The sequence below is a fragment of the Aquarana catesbeiana genome, linkage group LG11 (assembly GCF_042186555.1).
Source record: "Aquarana catesbeiana isolate 2022-GZ linkage group LG11, ASM4218655v1, whole genome shotgun sequence".
Taxonomy (NCBI): domain Eukaryota; kingdom Metazoa; phylum Chordata; class Amphibia; order Anura; family Ranidae; genus Aquarana; species Aquarana catesbeiana.
Window position 1 is genome coordinate 55,631,178 of NC_133334.1, and position 14,648 is coordinate 55,645,825.

The 14,648-nt window shown below is 44.2% G+C and overlaps 1 protein-coding gene across 1 annotated transcript in view; it reads left to right on the forward strand.

Annotated features, from left to right (window-relative positions):
- Positions 1-14,235, forward strand: part of LOC141112957 (NADH-cytochrome b5 reductase 2) — a 50,872-nt gene extending 36,637 nt beyond the window's left edge. Inside the window, exons 7-9 of the mRNA XM_073606051.1 lie at positions 2,121-2,206; positions 12,410-12,509; positions 12,986-14,235. Of these exons, the coding sequence (XP_073462152.1) occupies positions 2,121-2,206; positions 12,410-12,509; positions 12,986-13,158 (359 nt within the window). The 3' untranslated portion in view covers positions 13,159-14,235. The remainder of the gene's footprint in view (positions 1-2,120; positions 2,207-12,409; positions 12,510-12,985) is intronic.
- The last annotated feature ends 413 nt before the right edge of the window (positions 14,236-14,648 follow it).

Genomic DNA, 14,648 nt, shown 5'->3' on the forward strand with positions numbered 1-14,648 from the left:
ACCCATCTTCAGTGTTCTGGCTGAGGGAAGAAGATTCTCATCCAAGATTTTACAATACATGGCCTCATCCATTGGCCCCTCAATGCGGCAAAGTCAGCCTGTACCTTTAGCAGAGAAACAGCCCCAAAGCACAATGTTTCCACCTCTGTGCTTGACTGTAGGGATGATGTTCTTAGGGTCATAGTCAGCATTTTTATTCCTCCAAACACGGCGAGTTGAGTTAAAGGGGTTGTAAAGGTATTTTTTTTTTTTTTTAAATAACAAACATGTTATACTTACCTTCACTGTGCAGCTCGTTTTGCACAGAGTGGCCCCGAACCTGGTCTTCTGGGGTCCCTCGGCGGCTGTTTCAGCTCCTCCCCACAAGGACTCAACACCTTAATGCGAGCTCCCTCGCATGGTGGTTAGTTCTTGCGGGCGCGCTCCCGTGATACAACCGGCGGCTATAGCCGCTCACTGTATCACTCGGCCCCGCCCCCCCGGCGCGCCGCATCATTGGATGTGATTGACAGCAGCGCGAGCCAATGGCTGCGCTGCTTTCAATCCATCCACTGTAGCCAATCAGCGGCCAGGCTGAGCGGCGAAGAGGATGTCGGGAGCGAGCGCGGGACTTTCGAGGGGTCAGGTAAGTAAAACGGGGGGGCTGGGGGAGGCGGTATTGTCGGAAGTTTTTTCACCTTAATGCATACAACGCATTAAGGTGAAAAAACTTTATCTTTACAACCCCTTTAATGTAAAAAGCTCAATTTTGGTCTCATCTGACCACAGTACTTTTTCCCAATCCTTCTCTGAATCATTTAGATGTTCATTAGACGGGCCTGAAATGTGTCTTTTTTGAGGGGGGGGACCTTGTGGGCGCTGCAGAATTCAATCCATGGCGGCGTATTGTGTTACCAATGGTTTGTTTGGTGACTGTTGTCCCAACTGCCTTGAGATCTTTCACAAGCTCCTCCCATGTAGTTCTGGGCTGATCCTTCACTTTTCTAATGATTATCCTTCACCTGCATGGAGCTCCAGACTGAGGGCGAATTATGGTTATTTTGCATTTTTTTTCATTTGCAAATAATTGTTCCAACAGTTGTCTCCTTCTCACCAAGCTTCTTGCTGATGGCCTTGTAGTCCATTCCAGGTCTACAGTCTTGTCCCTGAAGTCCTTTGACAGCTCTTTGGTCTTGCCCATGATGGTGAGGTTTGAATGGAAGAAATAGATTCTGTGGGGAGGTGTCTTTTAGACACATAACAAGTTGTCGTTAAGAGCACCTTCTTAAATTGGCAGGACTAATCTGTGTACCACATGAGCACTTACACCTATGATAACAATTATAGGCCCTTCATTTCTTTGTAAGTGGGCAAACTTACAAAATCTGCAGGGGATTAAATAATTATTTTTCCCACTGTATATAGGGTTAAAAAAACTTTGACTAAAGTTTACACACACACCTAAATGAGTCAGAACAGGACCTATCGCCCTCCATTAACTTCCCTGATTTTCTTTTCAAATGTTGATGTTTTGAAAGGATAGGAGCGCCACACCAGCTTGTACAGACTTTTTAAAAGTTTTTCTTTTGTAACATCCAATGCGTTTCTGAGGCTCAGTACTCGCCCATCAGGGCTAAAAACAGGATGATGCAGGCACTTGAAGGCTCGTTCAGACCACAATGTATGCGTTAGTCATGCGCATTGCATTGCAGTATGTTGCGTTTTCTGTAATGGTTTGACTTGCATTTTTACATGCGTTGTGTTTGGCTTTTTAAAATGTTTTTGCTTTGTCTGCCTTACAGTGTGTTGGATTTATTGTGTGCATTTGCGTGAATTTGTACATGTGGCTGAAAAAATGTAGTGCATGCTGTACTTTTTTCAGTACGGGGCAAACGCACTGGTCTGAACTGCTTTAATAGGAAACCATTATATTTGGTGGCCATACGTTGGGAATGCGTTCATAAACACACCCAGGGCATCTGGTATAAATTAACCCTAAATGAAAGTTTTGGTGCCTGGAGTTCTGCTTCAGATGTTTATTTGTATAACAAAGAATTGATAATATTAATGAGTAGATTTCCTTTAACTTGTTTGGAAGGTGGACAGATATATTTAACCATTTCTTTTCTGTTTTACACAAGGTATCACTCCAATGCTGCAGCTGATCCGTCACATTACTCAGGATCCTAACGATGACACAAAATGTTACCTTATCTTTGCTAATCAGGTAATAGAAAATGTCTTCTATCCTAAAAGGTACCTACTGTATACATCCATATAGATTATTTTAAGGAAAAGGTCCTTCTCCACCTGCTCTTTGGTCATCATTGACCTTGTGACAGTTCACAGCCCTTCCACTGTGTAAGATTAAGAAAGGAATGTAAAGATGGCACAGGATTCTCAAAATTTCATGTTTGGTAGTCCTAGATTGGGGCATGGAACTTGATGGTCCCAAAGTTTCCAGGGTGGGATGGAAGCTTCAGTCCTGCGTTGGACTTTGCTGGGTGCCTGCAGCCTGTGTCTGTGCACAGATGTGCAGGGTCGCGATAAACAAAGGCCTGGTGAGAGCTCAGGGCAGTTGCTGCCATTCAGAGACACAGCCTTGGAGTGAAGATAGTGGTGTGCTCCAGCCAGGAAGGGTGACATCTTGAGAGACAAAACCCTATGTTGGGGGCACTTCTTGACCATAAGACTGGCCAAGTCAAGACAGCTATGCGGGTCCAGAGAGTCTGAGAAAGCTGAGGTGACTATTGAGTCCACAGAGGGGGCTGAAGGAAGTCTGAGTTCCCGAGACGTGTGAGAAAACCTATGGCGCTGGGAGAACCCTATCTGGGGGCCAGAAGTGGGACAGACCAGTACTAAGAGCAGCATTGCTGCTGATATGTAGCCAGGTGGGCTAGCATTTTTCAGTTTTTGATGTTGAAGAACCAGCCTGTGAACTTTATCGTAGTGTGAGCTTTTATTTCTCACTTGTAAGGCGTTGCCTTTTCAAAAAAAGTGGGCTGCTAAGCTTTTAAAAAATACAATTCAGACTGATGTGATCTCACAAACGCATCTACCACAGGAGCGTAATCAACAATCATAGCCTATAGGATTGTTTGATGTGTGTATCTTCACATGTGTGTCTTATTTGCAGATATACACTATATTGCCAAAAGTATTGGGACACCTGCCTTTACACGCACATGAACTTTAATGGCATCCCAGTCTAAGAGCCCTTTCACACTGGGGCGGGGGGCGGCGTTAGCGGTAAAACGCCGCTATTATTAGCGGCGTTTTACCGTCGGTATGCGGCCGCTAGCGGGGCGGTTTTACCCCCCGCTAGCGGCCGAGAAAGGTTAAATACCACCGCAAAGCGCCTCTGCAGAGGCGCTTTGCCGGCGGTATAGCCGCGCCGCCCCATTGATTTCAATGGGCGGGAGCGGTAAAGGAGCGGTATACACACCGCTCCTTCACCGCTCCGAAGATGCTGCTGGCAGGACTTTTTTTACCGTCCTGCCAGCGCATTGCTCCAGTGTGAAAGCCCTCGGGGATTTCACACTGGAATACAAGCATCGGCACTTTCGGGTCGGTTTGCAGGCGCTGTTATTAGCGCAATAGCGCCTGCAAACCGCCCCAGTGTGAAAGGGCTCTTAGTCCGTAGGGTTCAATATTGAGTTGGCCTGCCCTTTGCAGCTATAACATCTTCACCTCTTCTATGAAGGCTGTCCACAAGGTTTAGGAGTGTGTCTATGGGAGTGTTTGACCATTCTTCCAGAAGTGCATTTGTGAGGTCAGTCACTGATGTTGGACGAGAAGACCTGGCTCGCAGTCTTCCCTCTAATTCATCCCAAAGGTGTTCTATCGGGTTGAGGTCAGGACTTTGTGCAGGCCAGTCAAGTTCCTCCATGGCAAACTCACTCATCCATGTCTTTGTGGACTTTGCTTTGTGCTCTGGTCCAAATCATTTGGTGGAGGAGGGATTATGGTGTGGGGTTGTTTTTCAGGGGTTTGCCTTGGCCCCTTAGTTCCAGTGAAGGGAACTCTTAAGGTGTCAGCATACCAAGACATTTTGGACAATTTCATGCTTCCAACTTTGTGTGAACAGTATGAGGACGGCCCCTTCCTGTTCCAACATGACTGCATACCAGTGCACAAAGCAAGGCCCAGTGTATATCCGCAAAAGACACACATACGTGCATCAAACAATCCTATAGGCTATGATGGGTGATTATGTTCTTGTGGTAGATGTGTTTGTGAGATCACATCAGTCTGAATTGTAATTTTTAAAGGCTTAGCAGCTCATTTTTTTTTTTTTTAAAGGCAGGCCTCCCAATACTTTTGGCAATATAGTGTATTTCAGGAGTAGCCTGAGCAGTCATGTGAGGCAGCATGATTTGCTGCTATAGCTGGACACCTGGCAGATAAAAAAACACAATTTAGACCAGTTACTTAACCACTTCACGCAAAATCATGTACCTGTACATCATTTTGTTAAAGTGGTTGTACCGGGGTGAAGCCTGCAGCCAGAGGCATCACCCCGGTACCGTTTTTTTTTAGAGCTGGCGGTTGGCTTTCAACAATAACAACCGTTGATAACAACCGATGCGGCTAATGAGCCTCTCGTCTGATATCACAAGCAGCGGGAGGGGACTTGCTCCGCCTGGGTCTCCCATCCCACCAGGAGCTGGAATCGGCTTTGATCGTGTCTCCGATGTAGTAACCTGGAAGCGACGTCACAACGTCACCTCCTGTTTACTAGGCTGCAAACAGCGTCAATTTTTTAAAAATCCACAGTATTCAAAAATGCTGATTTTGGCATTTTGAATACTTTGAAATGCAGAGGAGGGGTTTGGGGTCTTTTAGACCCCAGATCCCTCCATAAAGAGTACCTGTCATTGCCTATTACCGTCACAAGGGATATTTACATTCCTTGTGACAGCAATAAAAGTGATCAGATTATTTTTCTTTTTAGAAGGGACAGTGTTAAAAAAAAAAAATTTAAAGTGCCCCCGTCCCCGCGCACCAAAGAAAACACATACGTAAGTCGCGCCCGCAATTGTGTGTTCAAATCACACATGTGAGGTATCCCTGCGATCGTGAGAGTGAGAGCAATAATTTTAGCAAAAGACTTCCTCTGCAACTCTAAACTGGTAACCGCTAAAATTTTTTAAACGTCGCCGATGGAGATTTTTAAGTACCATAGTTTGTTGCCATTCCACGAGTGCGTAACATCATCTTTCACAATATGCAAAAAAATTGGGCTAACTTTTCTGTATTTTTATTTTTTAATTCAAAAAAATTATTTTTTCCAAAAAAATTGCGCTTGAAAGGCTTCTGCGCAAATACCGTGTGACATAAAATATTGCAACAACCGCTGTGTTATTCTCTAGGGTCTTTGCTAAAAATGATATATAATTTTTGAGGGTTCTAAGTAATTTTCCTACAAAAAATACTGATTTAACTTGTAAACAAGTGTCAGAAATAGGCCTGGTCTTGAAGTGGTAAAAATCATTAAATGTATTAATACTTATAATGTCTTTATATGAGCATTCCATTAATCTGCAGGCTCATAGTAAAAGAGTGAGGGGCAGCTCTAGTGCCGCGTACACACGAGCGGACTTTACGGCAGACTTTGCCCAGCGGACGGGATTTCGTCGGACAATTCGATCGTGTGTGTGGGCTCCAGCGGACTTTGATTTCTTTCTCGAACATCACGGGACACAGAGCCACAGTAATTACTGATGGGTTATATAGGTATCACTGGTGATTGGACACTGGCACACCCTATCAGGAAGTTCAACCCCCTATATAATCCCTCCCCCTTGCAGGGATACCTCAGTTTTTACGCCAGTGTCCCGATTCAACAAAAAGATAGACAGATTTGCACCTGGGTTGGATCCTCAACTTAGAAAAGTCTTTCCTAAAACCAGTAAGAAGACTGGAATATTTAGGTCTGATTATACATACAAGCCAGGAGAAAATATTTCTACCCCAGGCAAAGATCACTGCTTTGAGAGAGCTGATTCTGACAGTAAGGACCAAGAAGGGTCCCTCAGTCCGCCTTTGTATGAGGCTACTAGGGAAGATGGTGTCTTCATTCGAAGCAGTTCCCTATGCTCAGTTTCACTCAAGAATGCTGCAACACAGTATTCTGTCGACCTGGAACAAGAAGGTTCAGGCATTAGACTTTCCGATGCACCTGTCGCATGCGGTGCGTCAGAGCCTCAATTGGTGGCTCATACCCGAAAACCTGCAGAAGGGGAAATAACTTTCTACCGGTTACCTGGACGGTGGTAACAACAGATGCCAGTCTGTCAGGTTGGGGAGCAGTTCTGGAACAGGCTGCGGTCCAAGGGGTATGGTCCAAGACAGAGAGGACCTTACCCATTAACATTCTGGAGATCCGGGCGATACATCTAGCTCTAAAAGCCTGGACTATCAGGCTACAGGGTTGTCCGGTCAGGATCCAGTCCGACAATGCCACAGCAGTGGCTTATGTCAATCATCAGGGAGGCACCCGGAGCCGAGCTGCTCAAAAAGAGGTGAACCAGATCTTAGTCTGGGCAGAGATGCATGTGCCATGCATATCGGCAGTTTTCATCCCGGGAATAGAGAATTGGCAGGCGGACTATCTAAGTCGCCAGCAGTTACTTCCAGGGGAATGGTCTCTGCATCCCGACGTCTTTTGGGCCATATGCCAAAGATGGGGGGTTCCAGATGTAGATCTCTTTGCATCCCGATTCAACAAAAAGATAGACAGATTTGTGGCAAGGACAAAAGATCCTCTTGCATGCGGGACGGATGCGTTGGTGATCCCGTGGCATCGGTTCTCACTGATTTACGCATTCCCGCCTATTCTGCTACTACCACGACTCCTTCGCAGGATCAGGCAGGAAAGGAAGTCGGTACTTCTGGTGGCCCCCGCTTGGCCCAGAAGGACTTGGTATGCAGAAATAGTAAGGATGACGGTGGGTTCCCCGTGGACCCTACCGGTACGCCCAGACCTGTTATCTCAAGGTCCAGTGTTCCATCCTGCCTTACAAACGATAAATTTGACGGTTTGGCTATTGAGACCCACGTTCTGAAGAGTCGTGGGCTCTCAGGTCCTGTCATATCTACCTTGATTAATGCAAGGAAGCCAGCTTCCAGGATGATTTATCATAGAGTCTGGAAAGCTTATATAACCTGGTGTGAATCCAGAGGTTGGCATCCCAGGAAATATGTCATAGGTAGAATCCTTGATTTTCTACAGATGGGATTAGAGATGAAGCTGGCCTTGAGTACCATCAAGGGCCAGGTCTCTGCTTTATCAGTATTATTTCAGCGGCCACTTGCTTCGCATTCTTTGGTCCGAAACTTTATGCAGGGGGTGATGCGTCTTAATCCTCCGGTTAAAGCGCCCCTAAACCCCTGGGACTTGAATTTGGTCCTGGCTGTGTTACAGAAACGGCCTTTTGAACCAATAAGTCAGATTCCTTTGGTCTTGTTGACAAGGAAATTAATTTTTCTGGTGGCCATCTCTTCTGCTAGAAGAGTATCAGAATTAGCAGCCCTTTCCTGTAAGGAGCCTTATTTGATTATACACAAGGATAGAGTGGTACTACGCCCTCATCCTAGTTTTTTACCGAAGGTGGTTTCTGATTTTCATTTAAACCAAGACATTGTTCTACCTTCCTTTTTTCCAGATCCCTGTTCTCCGGAAGAGAGATCTCTACATTCGTTGGATGTAGTAAGAGCAGTTAAGGCCTATCTAGGGGCAACTACTCAGATCCGCAAGACGGATGTTTTGTTTGTGCTGCCAGAGGGTCCCAATAGAGGACAGGCAGCGTCAAAAGCTACCATTTCTAAATGGATTCGACAGTTGATCATTCAAGCTTACGGTTTGAAACAGAAGATTCCTCCGTTTCAGATCAGGGCACATTCCACAAGGGCTATTGGTGCTTCTTGGGCAGTGCATCACCGGGCCTCTATGGCTCAAATCTGCAAGGCCGCAACCTGGTCTTCAGTTCATACATTCACCAGATTCTATCAGGTGGATGTGAGAAGGCATGAGGATATCGCCTTTGGGCGTAGTGTGCTGCAGGCAGCAGTACAGGGTCCTCAGGTCTGATTGCACCCTACTTGGTCGTGGTTCCCCCCCCTCAGGTAGCATTGCTCTGGGACATCCCATCAGTAATTACTGTGGCTCTGTGTCCCGTGATGTTCGAGAAAGAAAATAGGATTTTTTAAAACAGCTTACCTGTAAAATCCTTTTCTTTCGAAGGACATCACGGGACACAGAGGTCCCACCCCTCTTCTAATACACTATATTGCTTGGCTACAAAACTGAGGTATCCCTGCAAGGGGAGGGATTATATAGGGGGTTGAACTTCCTGATAGGGTGTGCCAGTGTCCAATCACCAGTGATACCTATATAACCCATCAGTAATTACTGTGGCTCTGTGTCCCGTGATGTCCTTCGAAAGAAAAGGATTTTACAGGTAAGCTGTTTTAAAAAATCCTATTTTCTCAAAAGTTGGACGGACTTATGCCGCGTACACACGAGCGGACTTTTCGACGGACTTTATGACAGACTTTCTGATCGAATGGACTTGCCTACACACAATCCACCAAAGTCCGTCGAATTCGTACGTGATGACGTACGACCGGACTAAAACAAGCAAGTTCATAGCCAGTAGCCAATAGCTGCCCTAGCGTGGCTTTTTGTCCGTCGAACTAGCATACAGACGAGCGGACTTTTCGACCGGACTCGAGTTCGACGGATTGATTTAAAACATGTTTCAAATCTAAGTCCGTCCAACTTTTGAGAAAACAAAGTCCGCTGGAGCCCACACACGATCGAATTGTCTGACGAAATCCCGTCCGCCGGGCAAAGTCTGCCGTAAAGTCTGCTCGTGTGTACGCGGCATTAGGTTTGAAACGTGTTTTAAATCAATCCGTCGAACTCGAGTCCGGTCGAAAAGTCAGCTCGTCTGTATGCTAGTTCAACGGACAAAAAGCCACGCTAGGGCAGCTATTGGCTACTGGCTATGAACTTCCTTGTTTTAGTCCGGTCGTACGTCATCACGTACGAATTCAAGGGACTTTGGTGGATTGTGTGTAGGCAAGTCCGTTCAGTCAGAAAGTCCGTCATAAAGTCCGTCGAAAAGTCCGCCGGGCAAAGTCTGCCGTAAAGTCCGCTCGTGTGTACGCGGCATAGGAGTCAGTCAGGCTCTGCTATAGTGTACAGTGCTTCCAATGTAACATTGTGAAAATGTTGAAATGACAAAAGAGCAGTAGTAGGGTAGTAGGCAGTATGCTGCTGCTCCCTTACTGTCCACTGAGCAGGCTGGAGGTGTGTCCTGAACAAGGCTGTCCTGCTTAAAGTGACCGTCGCTTTAACCAAAAAAAAATTGAATAAAAAAAAAAAAAAAAAACCCCTGAAAACTGCCCACAAGTATAAATTGGTGCAGTAGTTTACGGAATCTTTCTAACTGCAATGGAGGGTCAAGACCTGGATCTGATGTTTAGTAGGGGTTCCTTGATCTCATTAGCTGAAAAGAATTAAAGAATCTTTTAAAAAGCAACAGTTTATGTACAGTATGTGTATTTATGTATTTCAACGGTGTGTTTAGCTGCTTCCTTATAGCTCAGCTTTAATTGTGCCAGTTCTCTGAAAATAGCAAGTAGCAGTAACTTAAAGTGGAGCTATGGTTTCTCATAAAAGAAAAACATACTGCAAGACTTGGCGCATATGTACAGTGCCTTGCAAAAGTATTCACCCCTCTTGGCATTTTTCGTGTTTTGTTGCCTCACAACCTGGAACTAACATGGATTGTTTGAGGATTTGCATCATTTCATTTACAGAACATGCCCACAACTTTGAAGATTTTTTTTTTTTTTTATTGTGAAGCAAACAACAAATAGGACAAAATAACAGAAAAAGTTAATGTGCATAACTATTAACCCCTCTAAAGTCAATACTTTTTGGAGCCACCTTTTGCAGCTATCACAGCTCCAAGTCGCTTTGGATAAGTCTCTATGAGCTTGCCACATCTTACCACTGGGATTTTTGCCCATTCCGCCTTGCAAAACTGCTCCAGCTCCTTCAAGTTGGATGGTTTGTGCTTGTGAACAGCAATCTTTAAGTCTGACCACAGATTTTCTATGGGATTGAGGTCTGGGCTTTGACTAGGCCATTCCAACACATTTACATTATTTCCCCTTAAACCACTCAACTGTTGCTTTAGCAGTGTATTTGGGGTCATTGTCCTGCTGGAAGGTGAACCTCCGTCCTAGCATCAAATTACACACAGAGTGGTACAGGTTTTGCTTAAGAATATCCCTGTATTTAGCCCCATCCATCTTTCCCTCAACTCTGACCAGTTTCCCAGTCCCGACTGCTGAAAAACATTCCCACAGCATGATGCTGCCACCACTATGTTTCACTGTGGGGATGGTGTTCTTTGGGTGATGTGATGGGTTTGCGCCAGACATAGTGTTTTTCTTTGGGAGAGAGAAGCTGCGCTATATGTAAATGCAGATCAGCAATGCGTTGTGTATTTCAAAACACTGAAGTGCAGTTCAAACGTATGACACCCGGTGTCATAAGTGTCAAACGTATGACACTTTATGGAGGCAGTGGATCTGGATTCTCAGGGGACTGCAGGGTGCTGAGGTTTATAGGTATCTACGCCGTAGAGGAATTGGAGCACGCATTAAGCCAGTGACTACCCCTGTCTGGACGTCCCCGCTGGTTTAACAAAGTCCCTGGCTGGGTTTTAGCCATCCGCTCCTTTCTGCTTACTATCTGGTAAGCGAGTCTTTTATTAGGTGGTGGCACTGTTAAGGAATAGTTCACCCGGGTGTCATACTTTTGAACTGCACTTCAGTGTTTTGGAATACACAACGCATTGCTGATCTGCATTTACATATAGCGCAGCTTCGCTCTCCCATTATTACGTGCAATTTTTGCTATATGCTGCTGCTTTACTTGGGACTTTTTATATTTATGATCAATATTAATAATCTATAATACTTCAATAAGATTGCTGTATGTATTTTAGCACATTTTTTTCCCCCTTTATATAGTGTTTTTCTTTGATGGCCAAAAAGTTCAATTTTAGTCTCATCAGACCAGAGCACCTTCCTCCATACATTTTGGGAGTCTCCCACATGCCTTTTCGCAAACTCAAAACGTGCCATTTTGTTTTTTGCTGAAAGTAATGGCTTTCTTCAGGCCACTCTGCCATAAAGCCCAACTCTTTGGAGCGTACAGATACTCCAGTCTCTGCTGTGGAACTCTGCAGCTCCTCCAGGGTTACCTTAGGTCTCTGTGCTGCCTCTCTGGTTAATGCCCTCCTTGCCTGGTCTGTGAGTTTTGGCGTACGGCCATCTCTTGGTAGGTTTGCTGTTGTGCCATGTTCTTTTTCCATTTGGTTATGATAGATTTGATGGTGCTCCTAGGGATCATCAAAGATTTACATATTTTTTTATAACCTAACCCTGACTTGTACTTCTCAACAACATCATCTCTTACTTGTTTGGAGAGTTCCTTGGTCTTCATGGCAGTTTTTGGTTAGTGGTGCCTCTTGCTTAGGTGTTGCAACCTCTGGGGCCTTTCAAAAAGGTGTGTATATGTAATGACAGATCATGTGACACTTAGATTGCACACAGGTGGACATCATTTCACTAATTATGTGACTTCTGAAGGTAATTGGTTACACCAGAGCTTTTTATGGGCTTCATAACAAAGGGGGTGAATACATAAGCACATGCCAATTATCATTTTTTTATTTCTGAAAAATAGTTTTATATATATATTTTTATTTTTGTTTTTCTAATTTTACTTCACCAACTTAGACTATTGTGTTCGGATTCATCAGATATAATTCAGATTACAAAAACATTGGCTGTAACGTAACAAAATAGGTAAAAAGCCAAGGGGGGTGAATACTTTTTCAAGGCACTGTACTTACAGTTGACCCCCCTGCAACATCCCACGAATACCTGATGATTAGGCCCGTGAAAGTCACCTAATGTGGCTTCTTGTGATGTGACAACAATGCTGTACTGCTTCTGAATACAGAGCAGAGTTGCCACTCTCATGTAGGCTGTGCCTGCTTGTATTGTAGTGTGATGAAAAAATGTTGCATGGGATGTGGCTAACTGCATTCTCATTGTTGATTCTCAAGCCTGTAGCTTGTCAATCAGCACTTGGACACACCTAGGCCTGCCCACTGCTTTCTGGATTGACAGCACTGAACTCTAGCTGTATTCTTTAATTGTAAGTGGTGTCATCCACCTGGCTGTGCGGTGTGTGGGGCTGTGTAAATCACGGGATTGGTTTTGGCAGAATTACAATTTTTTGGGCAGGTAAAATAGATCACAAAAACATATATTATCTTTGTATTTAGCTGTTTGCCTACCTGTTAATGTCCCTATGTCATTTACCGGTGTTTACCTGTAGACTGAAGAGGACATTCTGTTGCGTGCAGAACTGGAGGCTGCAGCCAAGAGTCATCCGGATCAGTTTAAGCTGTGGTACACTCTGGACCGGACCCCTCAAGGTAAGATCAAGCCAGGTTATTTAATCAAAAATGGACATGCTGTGATTATTTTAAAGGTGTTGTAACCTAAAACCAAGTGGCACACCAAGTGGATCTTTTGAAGCACTAGTCTACATGTTTTGTAACAATCCTGGTCCATTGCACCACCTAGTTCTTCTCTTCTCCTGTGATGGTGACAAGGGTTGCAGGTAGGCCACAGAAATACATTGGAGGCTCCTCTGATTTTTTTTTGATTGTGGCAAATAAAAAGTAATTAGACTTGTCAAACCAACTAGTGGCACTCCCATCCTCCAATGTCATGCATCAGTTTATTGGGTGATAGAGAGCTGCCCCGCTGTTGAACCTTTGAATTACTCTTCAATCTAGAGTGCAGCTCTGTATGAATACCTTATTTCTTTGGGCCGCATATACGGTATGGTAGTTGACAAACTATGTTTATGTTCAAAGAGTATTATATATGATTTTTCTCTTTTCAGGCTGGAAGTATGGCTCTGGCTTTGTCACGGCAGATATGATTAAGAAGCACTTGCCTTCTCCTTCTGATAACCCACTTGTGCTAATGTGTGGACCTCCTCCCATGATCCAGTTTGCCTGTCAGGACAACCTGACCAAGCTTGGCTACCCTGAAGACAGAAGGTTCGCCTACTAAAAACTCAACAAACCACTGGTGCTACTGTGCCAAACAACCAAATTCTGGCAACTGAGAATACTAAAGATACCTCAAATTTGGCAAATAGCCACATGTTGACTTAAGGCCAACTCCATCCAAAGCTGATAGTTTCCCCTCCCAACAAGCCAGATTAAAAAGGTCACCTTGTCATGGTAGAATGACCCAGTTATTTATTGAATGTTACAGAATTTTCAGGAAAGTGTTAGCTTTGTAACAACTGCAGCAGTTGGGTGAAACTGGGAATTCTTGTGGTGGTATCCCACCAACGACATCTTCAAGAAGGTGGTATGTAATTCAACTTGCCAGTAACCATGCAAAACTAAAATAACAGTTTTTGGTTGGAGTCCTTTAAACCATATGCAGTAAACTTCATTGGTACTGTAATTTAGGCTTGCATTGTTGCAATAGATTATGATCTATGGGTATTGCATGTACATACACAGTCTCTCCCAACAGAGGATTCCCTTAACAATCAGGTGATTTAAATCAGAAAGTTAAAGAAGCTCAGGAGCGGAGTACTCTGTATCTTATCAGAGTTGATCATGTTGGACCTGTTAATAAGCAAAATAGGGATCTGCATTTTTTCTGGAGATCACATTGAAACAGATTGGTTTACTAAAACTGAAGAGTGCAATATCTGGTTCTAACTTCAGCTTGTTCAATTAAGCTTTGACATAAAAAAAAAATGGAAGCTGATTGGTTTCTATGCATAGCTGCACCAGATTTTGTACTCTCCAGTTTTAGTAAATTAACCCCATTGTGCTACACATGACGTAAGATCATATTTTAAAGAAGTCAGGCACAATGCAAATATTACTTCTTCTTTTTACATTCCACTATTGCCAAGAAATCAGCAGTGACTTTGTAGCATTAATCTAGATACTGACACACTGTGAGGGACAACTCAGGAGATATACTTCAGCTGTACGTTTTTATGAATTCTCTTTACATTTTATACCTGGAAGTGACCAATATAATCCTAAAATGTGAATTTGTAATATTTTGGTTGGTGTCTTTACGTCCTAACGTTTTAATTATTAAACTGTTATTCTATACCATGAGTGTTGTGTGAGTACATGTCTAGGTCAGCTATTTTCAACTAGGGTCCTGTGGAACCATAAGGTTCCTCCAGAGGTTGCTAGGGGTTCCTTGAACAGTGGCTAGTTGACCTCCCAAAAGTTTTTTGTCAAAGCTTAATTGAACAAGCTGAATTTAGAAGCAGATGGGCTACCATGAACAGCTGCACCAGATTTTGGACTCCCCAGTTTTAGTATATCAATTATATGTGTCGCAAGTTGCAGCAGGGTGAACCAAGGCTTATAAAGGGCATAAATGGTCCCGGATCAATGGACAGGGCCCCGGCAGTCGGGGGCCTGTTATGGTTTATTGCACCAGGGCCCTGAAAGTTCTATTTACGCCTTTGAGCCCAGATCCTCCTCTTCTCAGGTTCCCCGCTGGCGCTTCTGGCC